Source organism: Melospiza melodia, chromosome 9 (assembly GCF_035770615.1).
Source record: "Melospiza melodia melodia isolate bMelMel2 chromosome 9, bMelMel2.pri, whole genome shotgun sequence".
Taxonomy (NCBI): domain Eukaryota; kingdom Metazoa; phylum Chordata; class Aves; order Passeriformes; family Passerellidae; genus Melospiza; species Melospiza melodia.
Genome location: NC_086202.1, coordinates 24,041,578 through 24,068,827, shown reverse-complemented (window position 1 = coordinate 24,068,827; position 27,250 = coordinate 24,041,578). Strand labels below are relative to the sequence as shown.

Genomic DNA, 27,250 nt, shown 5'->3' with positions numbered 1-27,250 from the left:
ACCCTTACAACTCTGTAGGTACTTGTCTTACCTTATGTTGCTTGTTTTTTTTTAAATAATGTATCAATCGAGATACCACAAGCAGATAATGGAAAATTACAGTTCTCATTGCTTTAACCAGTCAGGTTGTAGAGAAAAGAAAGTGAACAAAAACATCCAAAAGCAGAGACTTGATAAAAAATGGCTCAAAGGGGTAAGGCCAGCGTTACCAGTGACAGGCCTGTAGTAGTCCTTGTTCAAACAAGAGTCATGCATACTGCTCACTTTTGTAGTAACAAACGCTGATTAAATTCTCAGAATGTGAGGTACACTAGCACTGCCCATACTCCAGATGAAAATTCAGACATGAAGAGATCAAGTAACTTGGGCACAAACCAGCAGAAAGATCCTGTAGTCAAGCCAGGAATGAAACCTTGGGCTTGCAGAGGCCCAGTCCTGTGCCTTAACCACAAGATCACATTACTCTCATGATTCTGCACTCTCCTGCTGGAATTTTCTTACTCTAGTTGTACCTATTCTCATGCAGTGTGTGGGATATGCCATGAGCCAGGTCTTGAAGCCTTAAAGATTTAGTGGGTAGTTGAAAGAGATCCTGTCCCTTTTAGAACAGAAGGAAGGAAGAAGGCTGAGTTCTCCTAGAAACATCCTTTCCCCTGAAAGTTGCCCTTATCATCTTGACAATATTTCCTTTCCTTTCCAAGAGTTGTTTTGAAGAGATAAAACCTTTACATGAGCAAAAGCATTTATAATTCAGGCTAAAAGAAATTCAGCAGTATAATAATTCATACACATATGAATGGAACAAAAAAAAGTGTGCTGGTCCAGAGGGTGCAACAAGCAACATAAAAAAAAAATCAGAGCAAAATAAGCCATTTCCTCAGTAGTAAGTTGCTGAGGCTGCATTTCATACTGCATTGAATTAAAATATTCTCTGCTTTGCCACCTCCTTCTCCTCCCCACCTCCCAGTGCAATGCTTTCCCCTGCACACCCTTTGCCCAGCCTGTAGAGTACAAGGCACTCATCCTTTGGTCACTGTCAGCTGAGGACAATGACTATGCAGGAAACTGCATACAAACTGGATATAGTTCTTAATTTTTTTAAAATTAATTAAGTAATAAAATTTCTTAAGTAATAATATTAAAGCATCTCTTGTATGAGTTTAAACTTGTGGGCTATAAACTGTGAGTATGGGAATAACAATATTTTGGGGTGATGCAGTCTCATTTAAAAACTAAGCAAGAAATTAATGTTATTTTTAGATACATGAACATCAAAGGTACTAATTGGAATAAAATTCTTATTCATTGTAATATCCTTGTTAGCATCATCCAAGTCCTAAAACTACTACACCTCCAATGAAGAAGTACCTTAACATAAAGCAATTATCTCCCCTGACATCCTAGGACATCAACACACTGTGTTTCTAAAGAACAAGTGAAAGCAGCAGATTCCCAAGTTGACATTTCTTCTTAGCATCACTGATACATTCAAGTCCCTCCCCAAGTACTTTCAGCATGCCTAGCACAGCAGATATTTGGCTTGGAGGAAAGCCACAACAGGTCTAGATTTACAAAAGGATAAAGGCACCAAAAGCTATGGCTTGTCATACAGCAGGATTTTACAGTGCCACTCAAGCAGCAGAGAAACCTCTCAACATCTACAGAGCTCTTGAATACAGGTGTTTTCTCTACTCCCCTCTGTAAATTGACACCAAAGTTATATCAAGCTGCACCCAGTATAAGATTAAGGTACAGGAGTTCATGAAGAGCAAGTACTAAATGTTTTGGAAATTGCCATGTGTGCAATTTAATTTCCAGTGTATCTTTCAAACAGTTCTAATAGTAAGGACAACACTATCATTTTGCATATACTTGGAGGAGAGAAAAGCCTCAGATTCTCAGCTGTAGCACACAAAAAAAACCTACATAAACTCTATGGTCACCCCATGAATTGGAAAATTAATTCTCTGATCCAAATACACTTGAAAATATGCTTTGACCAAATAGGAGTGTACCCAGTCTAGCCTGGACATTTCTGTGTCCATGTCTGGACCCTAGTCCTCCCATGAAGCTTCTTTACCTGGACACTTAATAAGGAAGAAAAACCATCATAAATCAACTGGAGATCTGCAGCTTTATCTCATTATCATAATTTAAGCCACATCTTTTCTTCAGGTAGAAACTTTGCATAAACATATCTCAGAACAGCAATGAAGCAGAAAGCAACATCCCAGTTGTTGAATTTGGCTCCAAAAACACCTGCTACTCACTTAGATCTGGAATAGAATTGCCTTCAGTGACATCTATCTGCCTTCCCACCTGTTCTGAACAGTCTCGTGACCTATGGGGAGGCAAGGGGTCTATCAGAACTACTCCACTGCTTTGTAAAGGACAGATCACAATCCTTAGACCTGTCAGTTTCTCACTAGATCAGTGCCCCAGCTGTGTCACATTAGCCCTAGGAGAATTGTGAAATCCACATGAAGGCATCTGAGGTGAACCAGTTAAACAAGTCCAAAAATATGAGTCTTGACCTCAGCTTGGAAGAGGTAATGCTTGATTATAGCAAGGGTTTGACTTTCCCTTCTCCAAAACCCTGATTCCAACTACTAAATAAATATGAACATATTAAATATAGTGTGCCACCAGAGGGGGAGGGAGAGGAGGAGAGTATTGCTATTGTATGTTCTAAGCAACGGATGAAGAGGAACAAAAGAGTCCAAACATCGGGAAACTATTAAAATGAATACATTCCTAGTTTCTTCATAATTAATTCAGCATGTCCAATTTTGTATCAGAGAAGGGAAAGGAAAGATTTCGACCATTTCCTTTTATCTCAAGCTGTTTGGAAGAATATGATCTCGTAATGCTGAAAAGAAGTGCCTGACTGCATCCCAGCAGGCGAGTGTAATTTTAACTCTTCCATATGCCTAATTTGATATGCAAATCCCTATTTTCTCTAAGTCATACAGTTCTTAAATTACACAGCAAAGACCCAGGTTTGCTTAGGCACACTCCATCCCCACTTTTTCTAGCCCCACCCCCTTTTTTACTTTGTACTGCATTAACCATTACCTTGAAAACAGTTTTCACTATGCAATTTCCTAAGCAAATTTTTTTCAGTTTGCTTGCTTTGTTGCCCAATTTAATACTTAGTTCAGATTTTAATGGTTACCTTTACATGCATAAGGACCTATTCTCGAAACTTTAGGTTTTGGGTTTGACAGAGTTATGCAATACTTTCAAAAGAAGATTCACTGGGCAGCTATTTATATGCCCAAGTAATTTCACTGTTTTCAGGGTCCTACAGGAACAAGCATATTAAAGCTGTGTTTGGCCACAAGGATAGATAGCCCATGTGGGAGCTCTTTCATGGTCATTCAACAAACAAAGAGTAGCATGTGCAGGTAAAATAAATCCTGGAAATACAGTCAACCAAGATAATTATTTGCAGTTTTCCTTAACAGAAGATTTGGGTACGGTTGGCAGAGTTCTGTGGCTCTGAAAATCTACCAAACGCATTGAATGTTTGATGCCTGCCTGTTGCCCTGTATATGACACATGATATACTAAATATATAAGCATACCTGGAAAATTCATGTGAACCTTTAGGAAATGCAGAAGTATATCTGAGATTATGTAGACTTGTAAATGCAAGGGGAGTTTACCCTTCTATTAAGGCTCCACTATAGGGACAATAGGTTTCTATGCAATACAGTGTGCACTCAAATGTTCTTCTATGAAAAGGATTGACTGAAAAAATTTGAGTGCTATTTGCTTGTTTTTTTCATAATAGCACTTATGTAAGTGAGATGAAGGTCAAGGTTCCATTATGCTACACAAGCTACATTACCATAGGTAGCCCAAAGAGATTTATTCAATGCCACAAGAACTGCAGAAGTTGCAGGAAACAGCAAAAGGATCTTTCCCCAGTGCAGATGAAGAGCTGAGATACAATCTGAACACAGAGAGAAAATCCCTTAAGGCTCTATACTCAATCCAGGTGCTGGAAGTCCAACACCTGTCCCATCACCATGTTACCATTCTACCAAATACTTTTGTCTTCTACTGTTTGCTTGCATCAATAAGTCTTTTTAATCTGGACAGAGGCCTGTGAAAGCAGCACGCTATTCATGAACAGATTTGTTTACTCAGACTGGATGGTACTGAGTGTTTACATGTTTCCTATATCTATATTAGCTGTGGAATGAGAGTAGGACTGGCAAAGAAAACCCATACTATCAACCTCTCAGACCATTCACTGTTGGGTAATTGACACATCAGATAATTGCAGAATTGCCAATTAGCAACTATTCAGCTTCAAACTAACTTAGCATAGTAATGATATCATATCTTTCCTCTTGACAGCATGGCTAGGACTCTGAAAAATCTGTGAAACCAGATATTGATTTAACTGTTGGAATATTTGCCAAGCCAGATTCTTGGATTTCTAGACTATGATCAACATGTCCATGACAACTATGCCTATTGATTTAATCATCATCAGAAACTATATGTGTGTTCTTAGTAACAAACTGCTAGACCTTTCTTTTGGTTTACCTTTGTGGAAACTAGATCAAAATCACAGTCAACATACACCACACTGTTGACAAAACTGGTTTTTCAAAGTAACCAAGAAGTACATACTCAAGCCTACATTGGGTTCTGTCATATAAAAATTAACCTGTAAAATTTCATTGACACAGCTTAATCAATATGCTTTTAAATCCTCTCAAAAATTAGGACTTGGGGAGTGAAAATGTTTGGAACAGCAGAAATAGGGTGTTTCTTCAAGAAAAATAAAAAACAATGCTGGTTTGTACTGCACACTGCACAAATTTGCATGGTTTCTTTAAAATTCTGCTCCTGGGAAATTGAGTAAAGTACACTTTACCTGACTGTAACAGCTTCATTATTTGGGACCTCAGTGGCACATGTGTGACAAAAGGTTTCAGATCAGCAACAACCAATGAGCTTCAACTCAACTCAATTAAATGTCAGTTTCTGTGGATGCAGAGATGGGAAAACCATACAGTAGACTCCCCAGTCAGAGGCTGAAGTAGCCCTAAGCCATGCCACAGAGAAGTCACCTAAGAAAATCCCAGTCCAATAAAACACATACTGGCCTCCTCTTTTAAGCTACACAAACAAGCTTAAGTTTTCTTTACTTTTCAGCCATGTCTTGCTCAGATATAATTTTATCTATCATAAATCTTTAATTTGAAATATCCAATACAACTAGAAGTTCCATAATTCCTATTGTTCAGCAAAACACATAGAATTTTCTATTTAAATAGTAATGCTGTAGTGAAGATCCTTTCTGACCATTATGCATTTTTTCCCTTAACAAACCTGTATCAAGACTTCTCATTATATCACTAATACACAAATTAAACTAAAGACAAAGCTGAAAAAGCATTAGTATGGTTTCTGTATCCCCTAGATGCTCTTTCTATATTGCATATACAAATTAAAGATGTAGTGCCTCTTGGTTTAAATCAATCCCTCAGAAGTCTTCGGTGTCAGACATCAGCAGTGTCATTCCTCAACACATCACCTATCTGCCTCTGTATTCTGTTGACACTCAAGATTTAGAGAAGCACAAAAGTGAGGCAGGAAAAAGGGAAAAAAAAAGTTGACCAATCCAAAGATTCCCTTTTATGTGCCATTTCAGCATAAGTGTGCAAGTGTGTCCTCATTCTTTACACAGCATGCACAGAGCTGAGACAGGTCAGAGCACTTCTGTGAATGTCCCAACACTCTGCAACTTGCTGCAGCCTCGGGACTGGAATGCCACAACACCCAGAACACTGAAACAGTCCTTATACTTCTAATTTTCTAATTGAACCTCTTGGGGATTCATTATCACCTCTTTATTGAAAGATATGATAGGCACGTACAGCAGTACACAATAACAGTAATAGGGCATTTTTAATGCCATCTCCCAGTTGTGCTGACTTTCAGTTGAGAGTGTTGGAGTGTTCACATTTCAAAACAGATCTCTGACCCTCCCACTCCCACAAACCACTCAGGAGCCAGTCAGTGCATCAAGCTATTGTTTGCTGTTACCCTTTTCTGTTCATTTGATGAAGCATGCTAACAAGCAGACCCTCAGAGTTCTAGACCCTAACACCTACCAATGTTAGGCTGATTTCATCTTTTCCTGTGCTGTACAGAGCCCTTTCATCTTTGTAAAACAAACTTGGGGGGAGATGAGGGGAAGAAAAGCATTCAGTTGTGTCTCTGCATTTTGCTTTGAGGAAACTCAGCCTCATGTTGTTTATAATGAATCTAGTTTTAAGCAGGGCATGTTGGGGGAGGGGGGCATGTTTTGTTTTTGCTGACTCTGCAAACTGATACTTTGAGGGAATTGTTTAGGGAAAGCAGAGAGTCCTTTATTATGTACGTCATTGCCGAGTGATTTGGCAGATCCCTCAAGAGATGCATTCTCTGATAGGTTGACAGAGAGCTGGACTGGCCAGTTACCAGCAGAAAAGCTCAACTTAAACACTTTTAAAATCTTATGATGGCCAATTTGTGGTTTTGGCTCAAGAAAGAAAGAAGATGAAAAATAGAGACAGCTGGGTGTCAGTGAGGGATGGAATATTGAGGTAATTTTTGTTACTGTGCCACACAAAATTCACTGGCTTTGTACACTGGTTATTTCCAGCCAAGGCAAACACACACAGACTAGGTACACCTGCAAAGGTGATGGCAGTTGTGTCAGTGCTTGTCCAAATCAAAACATCACAAAACTCTCTAATACCTAGATCTTGACATTGAGACATACTTTATGCAATGTCTAGTTTCTGGTTCTCATAGCAAAATCTGTTTGGATTTGATCCTGTCCAGGATGCAGTAAATCCTTGAAACATCCAAATGCAGACACACCAAGTTTTTGCAGCCAAGGATTGAAACCAGGTCAAAGATTTACCTGGGCCTACAGGCAATGGGACAGTGTATTTTAATATGGTTACAACAAAATATTGTACCATTATGAAAAGGAGCATAACTTTTCAGATTAACTTTGCACATAAATAAATAAATCTCTATCTGCAAACAGAGTAAGAAGAGAATGCTCAGTACAGGAATTGCAGGATCTAAACATCAACCAAAGCCTATTATTAACCACCATTCAAATGGAGCTGGAGGGGAGAGAGAATAGGAGAGTACTTTTACTGTAAAGTAAAGATTTTTAGGTTAATACAAAACGACACAAAGTGTCTTCTTGCTCTCTTTTGGCATTTAGTTAGGAAAAAACCTCTGGTGAAAATAGTTCTTGCCCTCCAGCTGAATGAGCACTGAGATACCTCAGCTGCAGAGTGACCGGGTGCTCGAGCACCCTGTGGGCAGGGCTGGCTGCTTCTGTGCCAAGGAGCAGGCTGTTTCTTGGAAATGTTTATGCAATTCAGCTGTGCTCCTGCTGGAGCCAGACACTTTGAATTAAAAAAAAAAAAAAAATCAAGAAAAAAACCAACCCAACAGCTACAAAAAACCCCCAACAACAAACAAACCAGAATACCCAGCCTCAGATCTCCCAGGCCATTAGTGTATCGCACTCAGATTTTGCCTTCTACCAAATGCTGTCAAATACCCGTTTTGCTTGGTTCTGCAGGGTGGAGGGAGTTGGAGGCTTGCCTTCACTGCTGTCGGTGGTTCCTAATGATGTTTCCCACTAGAGAAAATGAGCTTGCTTGTTTGTAAGTCTAAATTCCCTGTGGGGCACAGCTTGGGAAACTGAAGATATGGGAAGAAAAATAATATCTATTAGGGAAATGTGTAAACATCCATAAAGCAGAATGGCAAAACACCTACAGAGATTGTTGTAACTTTGCCAACAAACTAATTAGAGTCACTGACTGAGGAGGGAGCTGTGACAGTCAAAAAGTTAAAATAAAAATAAATCAAAAGTTTAGTCTAGCAATTATAACAGGAAATAACCAACAGAGTCAGGCCTCCTACATTCTTTTCCTGGTTCTGCTGCCAATTTACCAAGAAAGTTGGAGAAGCCAGATTTTAGAAGCAGCTTTTAATCTGGATTGAAAGCCTCCATTTCTGATGCCTAGCTGTACACACAGAGGACTCCACAGATCATTATCTTCAGTGCTCCCTGTGCATTTGTGAGGGCAGAGTTTCAGGGCACTGGTGTCTCTGAAGTCACGTATGCGACCTGGACAAAGCCACAGTCACTGGCCCGCCCAAGTGGCCGTCTCTGAAAGTTTCCCATCTGGGAATTGTGGCTGGCACAGCATATTGCTGTGGGAGTCTGATGTTTAAATGCTCTTTAGGACTGACATAACATATTGCTGTGGGAGTGTTATGTTCAAATACTCTTTGTAAACATTTACAAGACTTCCAAGATGCACTCTGTCTCCAAAGTCAGTGCTATTTCTTTTGGAAATAATGAACCCTATAAACTGCGCATTTTCTGAAAGGAGCACTCCTTGGTAGGGGCACTGAGCTGCATTTTCAAATCTGGCTGCAGGATGAGTTTACATAGAGGGGGACTTAATCAGAGAATCAAAAATAATATGTCTTCCATTCAATAACACCCCCCATCCCCCTCCATAGAAACTGCAAATAAAACAATCTGTGATGCCTCAGGAGGAGAAGGCAGGTCTCTAAAACACAAGAGCTCTCTGGACACAGGGTTTCTGTTCAATTCCATAAGAATTTCTAAATGAAGACAGCAAGTGGCTGCTTCTTACACTGAGTTGTGCTATGAGCTCCTCAGAGGCAGAACCAAATTAAGCACCCAGAATAAGGATGTCTCCATAAATTGACATTTTCCTGCACTACATATTCAGTTGCAATCTCTCATTCTTATCAAGGGACACCATGGGTCGGAGAGCTACACTCTGAGTGCCTGCCAGCACTCACTTAGTCGTGGAAGTCTGAATGTTTCTCACTATATCAATGCACTATTTTTTCCTCTGTGCTATACTCCTGTAAATATGTGTGTCCTGGTCAGCTTTATCTTTGTTGTCAGCCAGAATATTTAGAGTGGCTTGTCAGAAGCAAATTACTATAGAAGTTTGCCTTTTTGTAATGGAGGTTGCTACTGATACAATCTTCTAAAGAATATTGCTATGCTGAGGAGTAAGCAGAAAAAAACCCCCAGAGAATGCTGTTTACTGACACTGCAGGAAGAAAAAAAGGGCTAGAGTAGGTTTGGTGTCCCCGGCTCTTCCACCCACAGCATGCGGGGGAGAGCGCACTCAATGTTCCTTTCCCTTCTTGCTCCCACATGCGGCCCAGGAGGTAACACAGTGTTCACCATCTCCATCAGCCACTGGAGCCCGAGTCTCAGAGCTCCTGCCAAGCTCAGGTCTTCTGCCAACCACCTGCTTGTGCAACCCGTGTTTTCACATAGAAAGCAATTTGGACCTACACACTGAGAAATCGTACAAACTCCCAAAACAAAAACAAATGCCTTCCCAGCATGATGGCTCATTTCACTTTTGTAAACTTTATCTGGAAGCCTTAAAAAAGAAAAGCTGCTTAGGCTTGACATGGAAGTAAGTGACAAAGAACCCTTTGCTAGGTGATCATAGTGCACTGCCACTATACAGGCAAAGTATCACCCTCTAGGCAGCAACAAACTAAACACAGTGACATGGACAGTGTTTCCACACCTGCTAGGGACTCTAGGAAAACATCATCTTTACAGCTATCCTAGCACAGCTGGATGAAACACCCTCATCTTCACATACTGCACCATATTTTGTTAAGCACAACACACAGTTTTAGTGAGTGAATGCATGTACAAAAAATAAACCTGGTATTTGCGTATGGTCATTGTCAACTCGACTGGCTTCCCTAGATCAAAAGGCTTTCTTTAAGGGACATTTAACATTCAGACATCACAACACACCATTTGAGAATCCTTTCCTGTTTCCTTCAAAAGGCAGAAATAGCAAAACCATTTACCAAGAGCCAGAAACCAGATAAAGTTAATGAAAGTTATTATTTCCACTAGTCAGAGTGTCTTTCCTTCTTACTCAATCCCAGTTTGTGCACTCCCATATGATAACATATAGGCTGTGAAAAGCAGAAGTATTAAAAGTCTTCTTAACTACAGGTTTTTAGTGGAAAATAGACTAGATTTCTAAACTGGAATTTCTAGTAAAAAAGTAGTACTTTATTACTAATGACCTACTCCTCCTGATGATATATATATTTCTAGTGATAAATACTCAATAGAGATGATTTTATCATAATGAAACTAATATTAAAACTATTTATTCAAAAAATGAAAGGGTATATTTCCAAACACTCAGTGTCACTAACAAGTATTATGTTTTCTTGAACTTTTGAATACTTCTTACAGAAACCACTCCAGAACTGTTAAACTCTAGCTTCAAGATATGAACTCTTCATTAAAGGGACATGTCCTTCATACTTGCCTCCAGTGTCTTCTGTCCAAAGTTTCCTAATTTAAAAAATGTTTATTTCTCTACTACACACACCCACACCCACCCATTTTCAGTCATTCATTGCTATTTCTCTTTGTTTTGTAGGCTCGTCCAAAAGGAGAAGGCCTGACACCATACCAGGGCAAGAAACGCTGCTTTGGTGAATATAAGTGCCCCAAATGCAAGAGAAAATGGATGAGTGGAAACTCCTGGGCTAACATGGGACAAGAATGTATCAAGTGCCACATTAATGTCTATCCTCACAAACAGGTAGGAGAAATACCGACCTGATGGCAACAGGCTCGGAGCTAGGAATGCTGTTGGCTTTGTAAAGCATGGGTAAGACTTAAAGAACTTGACATGGGCTGCAACACACCACAGAGAATGTTTCCCAGATGAGTTGTCTCAGTCCTGGAAATCTGGACAGGTGTCATCAGACTTGCAAAATTTGAATGTTCTTTCTTTCAGTACAAATACCTCAAACCCAAAATCTTTACCTGTCTTTCTTAAAGAAAGAGACTGTGGGGCATTTTAATCTTAAGAGTAAAAAAATTTCAGCAATAGCAATTGGCCTTCTAGTTCTGATTCTCTTCATATTTACACCAATTTATTGTTTCATTGCACTGGTTTCAGCATGTGTACTGCTTTTTTCCCTTGTTGGATTTTCTCAAGGGGCTATCTCTACTTACAAAGAGTAGTGATAAAAGAGAACAATATTAAGATGACTCTTGCCTACAAAACTCACTGGTTAACGACACTAATTTAACATAAGAATCTCAGAGTTTCCAACGCCTCTTGTTCTAACCTCTGTTTAGACATCTTATCTAAAAAATCCAAAATCCAGGTTGAGTACCTTACCACATGCATGGAATAAGGTCTTGAGGGTGAGAGAAATTACAGGACCATTGATAGCACAAGACCATTTATAGCACAAGTTTATAAATATTTACCTTGTTCTTCAAAATTCTTTTCATCATTTATGTTGATGTTCAAAGGGTCAAGAAATCATTCAAGGGGTATCCCATCCACACTGTACAGAGGCATTATAGACTTAGAAGTGTACATTTTTGTAATAAAGTTTTGCAAGTAGTCCACTGCGCAGAGCTGCCCCTCGCGGCGGGGCTGGAGGAGTCCAGTGTACACAGCAGTACTAAATCACTAAATCAGACACACACTGTGGGAGAGTTGCAATCTGCAGTGCTTGCATAAGCTGTGCCTGCCACCAAGCCACATACAGTGCACTTTCCTGGGGAACCATCCCAGCACATGCAGTGCAGCTCTCCACAGTCAACCCCATCACTGTTTCCATGCTATTCCCTAAGCACACCATAACTCATGGATGTGGAGGACCACGTGTCTATCCATGTGTTCCTGTCCCAGCAGCAGGTATTGCAGTTATCTGAGATTTTCAAGACAAGAGTGCATTTCAGCTAGGCTCCCCAATATAAGTTACTTGTAACCAGTCACTAGGTGCTCTTCACCAAAATGTGAACTTTGACCCTCAAGCTGAAAGATTCTACATGCTTTTATCACTGCCTCACCTCCATCTACTTCTATCTCTCAGTGTTACCACTGTCATCCTTTCTAGTCCTTTTCATTCTTCCAGAGGGGTCCTGTGCTGCTTCTGATGAACCACAACAGCAGCAGGCAGGCAGTGAAGGGAGCAGCATCGATTCATGCACAGAGACAGCAGCAGCAGAGAGCTGCCAGGCTGCAGGAGGTCTGTGCTGCTGCTTGGCACAGCCGCCTGTCTGCTATCCCATACATGGAGTTTGGACATGCATCCAGTGCCACACCAGGCTCTCTAAACCTTTGTCAACATTTATCAGTGGGGAGCTATCCTGCTCCATTTTGGAAAATGTATCTAGTCACCGGTACTCTTATACCAAAAACTGTATTTTGTAAAAACACAGTGAACAATTTCATTAGATTTCAATATATCTAGTTTGAGAATTAAAGCACAACAAAGTCTTGCTCACTTAATATGGTTTGTTTGTTTTGTTTTTTTAAATAGCACTGCTACACCACCTTAACATTTTCCAGATATGTTTCCTATTTATTCTTTAGATTTTCCTTATCTTGTTGGTATCTACCATGGCAGAGGCCTCATTCATGTTTGATTTCCTATGCATTTCTAGAGGTTTGTAAGCCCTCAGCTCCCTCTCAGTGGATGTCCTCAGTTAATTATGTGTGCCTTCTGCATTTATTATATCGGATCAGAGTATTTGCATTCTCATCTGAATCTTCCACTGAACAGGTTTTCCAACTTAAATAATTCACCTACGAAAATATCTTGCCTCCCCCTACACACCATGATTCTCTTGTGTCATTTTAACTCCACTTGAAAAAATAAAGTGTTGCAGTTAAAGAAAACAACAGACAGATGCTACAAAACAGCAATGTCCACACTATGTGATGTGATTGATCATAGTACAAATAATCAATAAATTGAGTTTTTTCTTCAGTTTAACAAAAACCAGATGAACTCTGACCTCCTTTCAAGAACAGACAGTATTTACTTCTAGTGAAATAAATTATTTCTCCTTTCAAGCAATCTTGTCAATATTTTTCTTCAGCAATGTGCTGGAATTCATCATCTCCTATTCTTACTCTTTGCCCTACCATTTTGCAAACATTTTTTTGCAACCTAACAAAAAAAAAATATCTTGGAACATAATTTTAAAAAGTAATGGTCATTTTATCAGCAGATGAAAATGACTGCTGGTCCCTCAACATGAAGTAACCTTTTGTCAAGTTACAAGAGCTTCCAAAACTGTAAAATCTATAAACATCTCAGCCCATACCTAAAACAGTCAAGGAGCACAGTTCCCTGGTGAGGGCATATGATAGAAAGTTTCCATTCAGTATATTCATTAGGAAAGCTCACACCAGGTCAAACCAACCTCCCCTGTTCCACACCTGGTCCCAGTGGCAGACACAGGAAGGGGTGTGTGCATAGACAAGACAAAACAGTCACCTCTGAGGATTCTTCCCCAGCCTCTTCTATGGCCTAGTGACTATCTCTGCATTGTCCCAGTTTGTCACCAAACAGATCAAACCTTTCAGAGCCTATTAAATAGCTGAAATCCAATCTCAGGCCACCAAGCCTTGCTGCATCACTGTAGTAAAGTAGGATGCATGTGCCCAATTTAGGACAAAATTTTGAAAATCTTATTTCAGGATTGCTCAATATTCATTGTAGTGAATTAGGAGTTTCTTCCCAATTGCCAGGCTTGCCCTTTTCTCCCATCCTCATCTCTGTAGCTGTATTTCATCTTCCCCAGCCACTTTCCCACATCCATGGACTTCCCAGTACTGTAAGGTTTGTCCATGTCTCACAAAGAATGGTTTGGTGCTGAAGTACTCCCATGTAACTGGCTCAGGCAATAACACCAGAGTACTGAAGATCCTAATCTCCACTCTGGATAGCTCTGGGGTAGCCATTCAAGCACATATATTGGCTCTGTGAATGGCTCGTGCAGCTATGCTCAAATCTTGATTTCCTATGCATACCTTTCATTAGTGAGTCCCTGGAGAGGAGAGCAGCCACACTTTCCTGCCACCTGCTCATTGCTCCCGGAGGCTCATTCACTCCAGGAAACTATCCTGGGCCAGTTCCCCACAAGGAATGTCTCAATTCAGCCCTATGCTCTTAGTCCACATGGCCTAGCTGTGAGAATGAGTTTTTAATCTCTCTAGGGCAGGAAAAGTCTTCTCAGCACTTTTACATCTGTGTATATACTTTAGAGTGCTCTATAAATACAGCTCTAAATCTCTGTATTTAAAAGAGATGGTGGAGCATGTATTCCAAGAGGTAACACAGGGGCCTGACAGGAGGGCTGCTGCCATTCATTCCCCAGCTCATCCACCAGGTAGGGAATCAGGTGATTGTCACACCTGAGCTGCAAAACTGCTCCTCAACCAAGCTTTGCTAAATTATTCCACTGTGTTCCTATTTCTGCATTTTCACCTCACTCCCTCAAGTGACAAATCTTCCCATGGGAGTGCTTACAGGAATACACAAAACATGGGGCAAAAACCATAGGCCCACTGAGCTCAAGCCTTACTGGAAGTTAAAGAGCTATCCAGACAAATTTGCTCAATAGCAATTTCCAAAGTTGTTTCCCAGGTAGTTTCTTTAGCTACTCTAAACATAAACAGGAATCTCAGACTTAAACCTCTCCTGTTCTTCCAAGGAATTTGGATTTTGTGGTTGTTTATGCTCCTTCTTACCCCGCTTCAACAACAGAGCCAGTCCTTATAGTCATTCACCAGCATTCTTGGCAGTGTAACAACCCAGATGCCAAGCTCTGAATTCTCATTTTCTTCCCCTGCCTACTATAGCAGCAACATCTTCACCCGTGGTTATTTCCTGGCTGGCCTCTTATCAAGGCTTCTTCTCCGACTTCGTGGCTAAGGCCAGTGCTGTTTGTGATGACAGCTGTTGCACTGGTGCAGAACCAGCCATCTGGTGACTGACTTGTCCTCTTGGACACTATTTTCTTCCAGCTGTCAGGAATTTACTGTTGGACTGGAAATAATTTGGTATGTAAATACATACCTCATGATACTCAAGTTATTACTTTCATGGGCAATTCAGTGGTCTCATCATAATTCCCATATCTGAGTGCAACCACAGCCACCTTGCTTCCCTCAATATGGGGAGGGGTGGGTATGATCACTCAAGCCCAATAAACTTTTCAGCAGTTTGAAGCCTACAAGTATGATCTTTTGACTCTTTAGATTTAATAAACCCTCCCCAGCATGCCCACGCTTGTGTACTCCAGATATGGGAATACACTGCACCTCAGACTGCTGCTTTTCTGAACTCTTAAAAAAGAGATTTTCACCATTTCCCTCGTGCTGTTATCGTTCATTCCTAGCTGGCCTGTCCCAGAGGCATGCTGCTGACAGAGCCTGCTTGCTCTCTTTAAGCATCCTGCCTCTGATCTGCTGCCTTCTTATCACTGTCTCTTGGATTCACGGCAACAGCCCAGGGCCTTGGTCATGTCCCTCTCCCCCCAAGCAGACAGAAAAGCAGAGGGGCTGCTGCTCAAAAATGGACATTGCACTTAATCTTTTCTTCCCCAGGGCCCAATTCTTTTATTGGACTAAAAATTTACAAATTCACAATATCATATGTTTCTTGAGAGAAGCATGGCTCCTTAAGACTGTTAACCTAACAATTATCCTGCCAGCAATAGCTGCAGAATCTTTCTATGCACATTCCTAATCTGACATTTAATCATCACATTTGCTGCATTAAGATTTGATGTCAATGAGTCCAGAAAATTATTTTTAAGTGTTTTCTCTCATTTGAATTCTGATGTGATCCTCTATCCATCAGTGGTGCAATTAAATTGTTCCATTCCACAGCAGAAAATACAAACAGAAACAGGCACATTATTCCATTCTACACCTTGATGGAAGCAATTTCCCTCAGGATGTTCTAGTGATGCTTTCTTTAACACCTAACACTTCATAAGGGAGAGTTTTTTGTTTGAGAGCTTTGGGATTTCAGCTAACTGTTGGGGAATGCACAGGTCATGCAGTACATCTAGACTAGCACAGCAATAACTCATAGTCAAAAGTTAATTTGCAGGTCAGGAATTGATATATAAATATGAATTTCTGTCAGCTTCATTCCCCTGCGGCAGTATCTTTATTCACCACCACCAAATGCTTTCCTGGTGGAGCTGCACAAGATTATTTCCACCCTGCAACTACCAGGAGAAAATTAAACAAAGATGCACAAAAGGGAAGTCCGGAAGAATACAACTGTGGATGCTTGCATTAAAAAAAAAGACAACAAAACTTAGCTTTTACAGTTAAAGTCTCCATTTAATGGAAAAAAGGATACCTTTCCCCTAAGGAACATAGCAGGATTTACTTTTGTTCTACAAGCCTACAAGCCCCATTTCACTGCTTTCGAAGGAAAAGAGTTAACTTTCCAGCCAAATAGCCTGTCCCCTTCTCCACACCCTGTCCAAGTGCATGGCTGAGTGCTCAGCAGCAGTGCAGGGCTCTTGCAGCCTCCTCAGTTCCTGGTGTCTCCTGCAGAACTCGGGCAGCCCCAGAGCTGACACAGCGTGCAACAGCCAGGCCCTGCTGCACACTCCTGTGCCAGTGCCCTCTCCTTGCACCACACCAGAGCTGGGGATTAGCCCAGCCCTGATGGACACACAGCTCTGTGACTAACATCCTAGACTTTTAACATGGTGTAAGAAAAGGTCCAGGAGTATAAGGTTATTACTTTTAGGTTCTCCTCAATTAGTAACAGACAGCAGCAGGACAAGAACACTTGCTACTCAGGGTGCAAGAAACCCATGAAGAGAAAACGGCAAATGGAGATGAAGTGGGATTTCATTTTATGCAAAAGTTGGGTTGAAATGGTTTTGAGACACAAACCACACAAGTACACTACCAATTTCAAAGCCTCAGCCCTCCACCACCTCACCAGAAATGCAGCCTGGGCTCCGCACGGCTTCGTGCCTTCCAGCTGGCCCTTGGCAACCTGCTTTCCTGCGTTTGTAACCCCTCTCTCCCCAGCCTGTGTCGTAACATACTGGTAACAATAACAGTTCTGAAATCAAAATGCTTTGCAGGCCAAAAAGCTGAGCTCAATCAACGCTGGGGGAAAGCAAACTACGGAGAGCTATTGTTTCTGAAAACCATCCAAAAACTCTTGGCGCTTCAAGGCATTCCCAATGTCCTTTGCACTATTTCCAGGAAAAATGATTCCCAAGGCCTTGCATATTAAAAAAAAATCTGGCTTATATCAATAAACATGATAACTGCTGTATTTTTCTCTTTAATCAGAGCACAGCTAGGATGTAGAAGCAATCAGAGCTGAGTCAAATAGCCTGTTTCGAGTGTAGCATTTCAAAACTCTCATTCGCTGTTCAAAAGTGTAAATTAACCCCTGGGACTCCAGAACCTGCGCTTCATCTTTGTATATTTATGTAATGCAAATTCTTGAAGAATATTTGTGAGCAGATGTTGGTGGAATAAGTGGTAGATGAGGTAGAAAGGCAGTTTTCTGACTAAGCACACTTGTTCAACTTGTCTGTCTTGTGTAATAAGCAGCATCTGGACCAGTGCTTGGACTGCAAGCTTAGGAACAGAATTGCTGGTTCTGATCTCAAATCTCAAAATAGTGACATGAAACGTTTAAAGCTCAGTAGGGTTGCAGGGCAGAGATTAAGAGTGCATCTACCTTCCTCATCTTACACAGGAAATCCACTTTGCAGTTGAAATGTAAATAAAATTAGACTCAAAGACCTACGTGGAGCAGGACAATATCATGGTTCAAAACACCGAATCAGAAACAAACCATTGACAATCACTACTGAATCACTCCTATATATTGCTCTGCCTAGATGTGCAACATAATAAGATTGTTGCATCTAAAATCCAGTACAAGTAAGCAAGAATTCACTGACATCCCTTGTTCAAGACAATACAATATGTTTTGCGTCATTTTAGCTATTCAGAGAGAGAAACCCTTCTACTCCCCGATTTATGAGCAGTTCTTGCAGTATTACATAGCCAAAAAAAGAGCTTTAAATATCTCTGTTCCTGTCCACAGAATTTCAGGTAGGTGGCTTGACAAAGAACTTATAAATGAAATCTTAAATGATCAGGCGTACTTTAAGACCTTACAGATAAAGAAAAGTCTTTAAGATTAAGAGAGGTGTTAAGACATAAATGGCCAAGATGGTGTAATTTTTATTTACTCGCCCACTGCTCCAAGAATCACATTTTGAAGATATAAGTAAGGGTCTAATATCCCTGTAAAAACAGTGAGAAGCTTGTGGCTAGTTTTCAGATTTCACACCACATGCTGTGTCTACCACAGTCCCATGAAGAACTGCTGCCTTCATGGCACTGTGCAATGAAACAGCCTTTCAGATACATTTCATGAAAACAGATCAGTTATGGGTTAGGGAATTTGGGAGTGTTTTCCAAGCAAATGGTACACTTTATTAACTTCTACCTCACATCTCTATCACTTCCCTACCTATCAGACTTCCCAAACCTTTGACTTTGTCACCATATTTAACTTGGGTATTTTATTTTCAGAATGACTGTGAGCACAAATACCTAATAACAATGAATCAGCTTAATTTCCTCCAACACGCTGATTTCATGAATATTATTAAAAGTACATCATTTATTACTCAGATTCAGTGCAAAGGATTGTGTCATGATGTTGGATTTTGCTTTGTTTTTGTTTAAGTTTGGAATTTTTTAAAATTTTATTAAAAGCTTTGCAGCTGCTCTGCTTCAAAACTTTCAGCCTCAAAACCATGGGACTACCTATTGGGAAAGCACCATTTAGCTATGTAATATCTGTGCATAGTGTGACAGTTTTCTTCATGTAGCAGCTAGTCCTAGCATTGATAATGCCTGCTCTGCACTGCTGGGTAATGGGATTCCCAGGCTTTAGGTGTTAGTGCCTTTGGGACATCTAAGTTACTGGAGCTAAGCAAATGAACTCTTTTGTTACTGCTTTTTAGAAATGAAGTCCTCAATTCAGTATTTTTGTGATTTGTCTGCAACAAAGTTAACAGCACCTTTATGAAGAATGACATTGAATTGCGAGGTCACTCTGAACCAACCTAGAGCTGAAGGGCTGAAAAAATCACTCCATACCTTCAGGAAAGGAACATGGTACCTTTTTAATTACCAGTAGAAAGCTCAGTTAGGGCCTAACAGTAAACTTCACATGCTGAATAAAGAGTACCAAGGACAAAACCTTGGATCTAACCTGATTTCCTTCCCATCACTGCAGAGACCCCTGGAAAAGCCGGACGGCCTGGATGTGTCAGACCAGAGCAAAGAACACCCCCAGCACCTGTGTGAGAAGTGCAAAGTCTTGGGCTACTACTGCCGCCGTGTGCAATAAACCTTCACCGTGGCCTCTTCCCATCCCCATCATCCTGAGAGATTCTCTGGCAGCATGCCATCAACAGCAGCACAACAGATCAAGATAAAAGCTAAAATAATTGCCAATATTGCCTATCTAATAATATGCCTTATCATTAATAGAATGTAACATTTCTCCCGTGCATGTGCACGCATGCAATAGGTATTTACAGGACTATGATTTGTATACATATATATGTAAATTTATATATGTACACACATAAGGTGTTACTGATGATGTTCACAACAGAACTACAGTTACAGGTTCTGCTGATTGTTTACACAGACCCTATATCACAGCCAGGTGAAATGAAGTACTTTTCAAAAGGCAAGGAATAATATTCACAAGGAATATTTGTTACATGTATGGCTTTTGCAGAGGTTCAGTAACTGTGGGGCCACTAATCGTAAGCACTCACCCACAACATGAACACTGTTCTTATTATATGACAAGACAAAGGAAGATGAAACAAGTCCCAGCATAAAAGGGGAATTACTGCTTTCCCAGTTTTAGAAAGTCTTAAGGGGTTTGTGTTGCTGATTTCTTGGACTTCTTTCTATTTGTTACCATCTCTTGGGCAGGGCTTAGGCAAAATAATTTTTGCAGGACATGAAAAAAAAAGTGAATAATTGTTTGAGGGGCGTGGGTTGGGTAGGAAAGGAATGCCATAAGATTCCAAGAGGTTTTTGTAGGAGACAAAATTGGCTTGCATATGCAACTACCAGATCCTTCTCTTGTCATATAATCCCACTGACATGGCCCCTTCTTCGTGCATGACATGTTCATTAGGCTACAAGCACACTAAATTTACTATGAAAAGGGGATAAGAATACTTCAAACTGACCCCAATATCCTTAACTAAAAGATTAGCCAAACTTACTATTTATAGTAGTTTAAAAGCCACTTGCTGGAAATATTTTTATGTCTTGTTTTCTACTACAGAAATTTGTTATGATATGAAACATGTTAGCCATAGGGGTATTTTAAGGCATGGAGAACACTCTATATAACCCTCTTTCTTTATGTCTTCCTGAAGAAGACCTACATACCTGGGGAGAAATTTAGGAATTCTATTTCATTGTCCCATTTCAGGTAGAACTTTGCACAGAGACAGCCTGCTGCAAAGAACATCTTGTCAGGGATTGGCAAACTGAAAGTACCTCGAGACAGTATCCTGATTGTATGTCTGTGTGAGAGTACATTGGCAAAAGGACACAACAAGCAATTAATTTGTAGCATTCACTAAAAATATTAGAGGAATAATGTTTGAGGTTGGGGGGGAGTTTACATCAGCAATTTACATTTTTATGACGTTTCCTTTAGGGAGATTGATTTGTATGAATGATACTTAGAGAAAATACTTTAAATCCTAAATAACTTGATGTGAACTAAATGTGTTTTGAGGACTAGCTCTGTAATGCAAAGAAAGTGGGGGGTTTATGCCAAGTGATAGCAGGATGTTACCAGTATGTCAAGACAAGCTCTTATAAAGAAAGTAGAGAACTTATGAGTATTCACCTAGGGAACATGAAGCTCCTGACAAATCTGCTGCACGGTCCAGCTTTTGCCATTTCCCTGCTTTGCTATAAGCAGGGCAAAATTGCATCTGCTTGTTTGGTGGGAGTGGCAGGTACATGTCTTGAAAACTCTATTATTTATGGGCAGCCTGAGTGACCCAGCCTGCTGCTCACAGCAATGGATAAGCATCCTGACTCCTGGCTTCTGACCACAGCTCTCCCATAGCTCCCTGATTTTGGGCAAGTCACAAGATCCTTCTGGACATCAGTTTCCCCAACTGCAAAAGGGGGTAATAATACTTTAGCATACCTACCTCACAGGAGAGTTGTGAGGTTTAGTTAATATCTCTTACGTGTTTTGGCATCACTGGATGAAAAGTGCTGTGTAATGCTAAAATAGAATTAACTAAATTAATCACTTGGAAACTACTTTTGCCCAGTTAGCAACTCCAACTAAAATAGCTGAAAATAATATTATTGAAAGTAACACTAATACACAGTTCAGTTGCCTCAGTGAAGAGATGCAGTTTTAGCATTTTCAAATGCAAACACGTTCTTTTGCACAGATTCACAAATTAACTTAGAGACAAATTCTCTCAACAAAGATACTAATCTGTCTATACAAATAAGAAAATACACAAGCAAATCTAGGGGTGGATTTTCTAAGCTTGACCTCTAGGATTAATCTCAATAGTTTGTTTCAAGCATGAATAATTTTGAAAGAGGAGCATTTTAGACCAGATCTATTTTTTCCTCTTGAGCACTTAATAGTACAGGAACAAAAAAAAAAAACAAAAAACACCTAGATGGTTCACATCTAGCTAAACAAGTAGAAAAACCCTCTTAGATGAAGATAAGAGAAAATGTTATTTTATTTTCTCCCTGAAACTAAGATGTTGCTATCAAACATTTTGTTCAGTACTGAAATTATCTCCCTGTTATGATAACCACTAAAACCAGTAAAATACCACAACTCTTGATGTAGCTGTATCACTAGATCACACACCAGCAGGTTCTGACAAAAAGCTGACTAAAAGATGCCATTATAAGCATTGGTATTTTCATGACAGTGCCCTATTAAGAATTGTTTATCCATATTCAACACTGCGAGGCAATGCCTTTAGCTTATGGATTTTTAGATTATACTAAAAATACACGTGATCTACTTTAACACAACGTTTATAGGTGTAGCATAATAACTCTTGAGAGCATATTATGAGAGTTCAGTATTTATATTATTGATGTGTTCCTAGGCAGGAGACATATAAACTATTTCAGTGATATCTGTAACAAAGCGTATCTGTAACAAAGAGGAGAGCAGATCTCCCCCTGCCCTGGCGCTGGGGGGAAGCAGATGAAGAACACAAGGTGTGGGGAAGCACGGAGTGACACTGCCGTGGTTTTACTGCCTAAGGCGAGGCACAGATCCGGCGGTGCCGGGGGCAGCGGGAACCGCGTCCCTGCACAGGCTGATCCCGGCCCGGGCAGGAGCGCCGAGCTCGGACCCCCCGTCCGGGCATCTCCTCTCTGTGCAGGGTAAACCCGGCCCGGGCAGGAGCACCGAGCTCGGACCCCCCGTCCGGGCATCTCCTCTCTGTGCAGGGTAAACCCGGCCCGGGCAGGGCAGGAGCACCGAGCTCGGACCCCGTCCGGGCATCTCCTCTCTGTGCAGGGTAAACCCGGCCTGGGCAGGAGCGCCCAGCTCGGATCCCGTCCGGGCATCTCCTCCCTGCTCAGGCTGAGCCCGGCCCGGGCAGGAGCGCCGAGCTCGGATCCCGTCCGGGCATCTCCTCCCTGCGCAGGGTGAGCTCGGCCCGGGCAGGGCAGGAGCGCCGAGCTCGGATCCCGTCCGGGCATCTCCTCCCTGCGCAGGGTGAGCCCGGCCCGGGCAGGGCAGGAGCGCCGAGCTCGGATCTCCCGTCCCTCCCTGCACGGCCGCCGGCACTGCAGCTCGGGGCCCGAGCGCTCGCTCCACACTGAGCCTGTGCATTGGGAGCGGCTGGAAAAACACATCCACAGAATTGTGTGTAACAGCTTATGATCATTGGGTTTTAGTTAGTGGCACAGAAGGGACTTTTCTGAATTTTTACTTCAAAGGAAAGAAAGGATGATTGATTACAAAATATAGATTACTTCTACTCCCTCCCTCCCCACACAAAGGGAAATCACCTGATCTAACCAGCTCTTTCCAAATTAGAAAAAAAAAAAATTGGTAAAGGTGCAGATTTTTGATGGGAAAAATGAGGAATTGATTTATCTTTTAAATTTTAGTGACTGCTTTCTGATGTTCTCTAACTAGCCCTACACTGAGAGCATCAGCTAGCAGTTGTTGAAGGCATTAGTAGACGGTATTGGCAGGAGTGAAACAAGCATCAACAAAGAGAGTTTTTAAAGAGTTTTTAATCAATACAGGCCTCCCTAAACTGAGTATTTTTTAGGGGCGTACCTGAGAGCAGTTTGGCTCTGTGCATTTATTTGGCAAACTGGATTTTCAGCGTCAGATGCTTGCTGTTGACAGCCCACCAATATATTCTGTCCTATTCTATTTTTTTTTAAATTTTCACCTTTTTTTAAATCTTTTTTTTAAACTTGCATTTATTTCTTTAAAACCAGCAACAAAAGCCAATCAAACAAATAAACACCCTGCAATTTGTTTAATGAGTTGGTCATAACATTTCATATCAAATTTGGCACACCTCTGGAAAAATGTTTGAGGAATTTGAAATGTGTGTCATAGGTTTTTAGCTGCTTTAACCTAATGAGGCTACAATGAAGTTATTACAAAAACTTCATTTAAAGGTGATGAAGAAATATCCTAGTCGTTTAAAGGATGGCCCCATTTTAGCCAGTTCCTACTGCTGCTACAACAGATGCAAAATGATGCCACACAAGCAATGTTTGAGGCATTTTTGTCTCAAAGTTGCTATTTAATTTCAGATAAATACACAAGAGTATATATTCTTTCTGAAACCAGGTGTATTTTGAAGTTCCCCATTATATGGGACTTAGTTTTTAAACTAAAAATGTGAAGTTACATATGCCTGAGAGAAGCCTTATACCTAAAAGTGTTATGTACATTTTACCTTTTTATATAACAAGAAATTTAGATTATACATGGATTGCATACCTGTGACACTCTAGCATTTTTTAAAAAAACCCGAAACCTACTTAAAACATTAAAAGTTTAGAGCTTCTGGAAATGTCGGACTCCATAGACTGGTGGTCTTTGTCCTGCAGTCACACAGAAGATTTTTTTTTTGTCCTGTTCTGGATCCTAAGAGTTGTCCACTGAACAGTAAGCAATAAATCATGAACACGTGTTTTTCAAGTTAAGTAGATAGACATATATTTTCCACTTGCCTTTGCCAACATATTTTAAAATGTGATTGAACTATCCCCATAGAAAAATCATTCTTTCAGATATCACTCCGCTCCCAAGTGGGCTTCCACCCGTATCTCTTATCTGCAAAACCAGTGCTGTCCATTGAGGTTGCTATATCGCTCAAGTGCTCAGAGGGCTGTTTGAGATCTTAGATATAGGGATGATGGATTGTGTTTCTAGGATGAATTTCAAAGGGACAATCGTGTGCAGTTACTAGCTATAGATGATTGATATAAATGTTTACCCCTGTATGAAGTATTTTACAGTTTTACTTGCAGATGTGTATTTATCTTGAGTTATACTTGACATAGAGTTTCTTTCAATTTTTTTTTTTTTTAATATTATGTGTGTATTTTGGAAACCTTTTTAGATGTTAAAATTTTTGAATGGTTACAAATATTTCTTATAATACTGAATTGTTATCTGGAAACTCTTTGCAGTAACTTTTTGTATATATTTGAGGGCCTTTTTAAAAAAGTATTGTTTGTTTTTTGGGCAAAGTTTTTACAATTGGGAAGCTTTCAGAAGGGCCTTCCTCTCAACTAGGATACTAACGGAGGTAAGAGTTTTCTTAAGTATTTTGCAGTATTTTGCAGAACTAAGGATGTATCCTCAAGAAAATATTTATGGAAATAATTTACGTTTTTTTTACAATGCTTTTGTCTGTATAAAGTATGCAACAGAACTACATTAAGAAGGAAATATTGTCTACATAAAATATTATATGAAAGTTGGTACATAATTCTGACAAAAAACCTTGCAATTCTTTAAGCCATATTGTTTTTGTTATCCTTGGATGAAAATATCAGTATTAAGTAACCAGTGTATTATTCAAGTGCTTAGACTTATATGAAAATGCTTATACGGTTTATTTATGTGTATTTGGGGAACGAGTGCTAGAAAAGCTATCACTAGACATGTAGCAAGTGAGGAGCAAATATCAGAATTTTACTGTCACTTTATGGCCTCGTGAGGGACACAGCGGTGTTGGAAGCACCGTGGGGACTCCGCTCTCAGGAGCTCCGAAGCACAAGTGGTGGGTTTCAAATGGTGGCTCTTCCCTTCCCCGTGACTAGAGGGGAAGAAAGTTGGTTGGGACACTGTTTAACTTGACTTTCACAACTCTTTGCAGACTGTGAGCTCAGCTATGCAGTATCATCTATAGCAATAATATCAATCAGAGGATGTAAGAGAAAAGGATTGAAGTAGATTATTGTAGGGGTTTACGTTTATTTTAATTAGAACTGATAGCAATATAGAATATGCATGTGCACGTATTCCAAGCATTTTACACTTTACATTTCATGTAGTTTGATTATATTATGAAGGATTGAGTTTTTAGTTTGATATTTTACCATGCTAAAATGGGAGGTCAGCCCAGCCCTATACTGGATTCTTGTTTCCTTTAAAAGGTTATTTAGTACAGCACTCACTGCATTGTGTAATAGTGCTAAAACTAACAATATTTTATGAATTTCTTCAGCTTTAAAAAAAATTAACCTAATGATTATTACATTTGTTTAACTGTACCCACTGACCTTGTCAGATTCAGTTGGCAAATTGTGTAATTTCTTTTTCTGTAACTGTTAATAAACTTGTACAGCTAAAACAAACAAAACCTATGGACAAAGGCCTCAGAGGTACCAGTTCTGTTTCAGCAATCAAGATGACAGCTTGCTCATCTGGTGACTGTGTTGCTACTGAGACTGTAAAACCTCTGTTGTGGATTGTCCATAAAATGGCATTCCGACATGTGCCTTATTTGCTGGATAGTATACAGCTTTCCTCTAGTATTCTAGCATTTTAATGCTGTATTAAAGTATTGCAAAAAAGCCAGCAAGAGTGTGGCATGGTTTTCTTGAACATTCCTTCCTTTGACAATTTACTCCCAGCTGCAGTGTGTTCCTGGCTCTGGCCTGGCCAGCCACAGTCTGGTGCCTGAGGAGCAAAGCTGCCCTACCACAGCCACGACCCAAACCATGGGAAGGTGATTTCTCCACTGCAGTGAGTCCCTCTGCTGCAAGGAGCCTGGTCACATCAGGGTGACAGCTCTGCACTGCTAGAGGGACACCTCAGGTTAATGGTGCCAGCTCCTGTTCTTAACAGCCTACTCCTTCTCAAGGAAAACCTTCTATAATCAAAGTGCACTTGTAGCCTTTGGTTGGACAGCAAAGTTTATGTGCCAGAAAGTTGCTGTAGTGAAAAATAACATTCATCATTCTTTGCAAACACAAGAAGCTAGCAAGAACTAGACCTACTAAATGCTTGTTGTGTATTAGCAATGCTCTTCTCACACTCCCAGCCAAAGTTCAGTGGCAAGTACTTTTCTCCTGAGACTGACAAAAACCCCACAAACACCTCAGATTTAGCACTTAACTGAGACAAAAAAACATGCTGAGTAGAACCAAAAAGTCTTAGCTCCCTATTACCGCATTTTCTATGATTCCTCGAAGAAATAACCTTTCCATATTTAAAACAAAAGTAGATGAACACAAATGATATTGCATCAACAAAAACAAACAACTCTTCCATCATTTTCATTGCCAAAGCATTTCCCTTTCCTGTTCTGTGTGAATGAGGTCAAGAGACAATGCACCAACCTGCTTGCAACGGAAGGGCCAAATGATTCCCACTACAGGAAAATAATAGTGCTTTCATTAACAGGGATTTGATATAAAACTGATACTTCAAAATAGAAAGCTGTTTCATTATTCTTAAATGAAAACCCATTAAACAGCACACCAAGGCTCCTGCTCCTCATGTTAGTCACATCACACCAAAAGCTTCTCCTCAGATCCTCCCACTGTATGGCAGGCATACAGACTAGACCCAAAATCCCAACTAGGAAGGGGAATATTCGCTGCCATATAACACAAGTCAAATGTTTAAAAGGCTGCTCCTGTCTCCATACCCCTCTGCAAAAGTCTGTACACAAGAGATGTTGGCAAGGAAAAAGGAACCCGAAACACCAAGGGCTGAATGCTGACAGCCAGATCTTTCCACTAAG

The 27,250-nt window shown here is 40.4% G+C and overlaps 1 protein-coding gene across 1 annotated transcript in view; it reads left to right on the top strand.

Annotated features, from left to right (window-relative positions):
• Positions 1-26,079, top strand: part of ZCCHC24 (zinc finger CCHC-type containing 24) — a 107,325-nt gene extending 81,246 nt beyond the window's left edge. Inside the window, exons 3-4 of the mRNA XM_063163894.1 lie at positions 10,521-10,685; positions 19,210-26,079. Of these exons, the coding sequence (XP_063019964.1) occupies positions 10,521-10,685; positions 19,210-19,323 (279 nt within the window). The 3' untranslated portion in view covers positions 19,324-26,079. The remainder of the gene's footprint in view (positions 1-10,520; positions 10,686-19,209) is intronic.
• Positions 26,080-27,250: the final 1,171 nt, after the last annotated feature.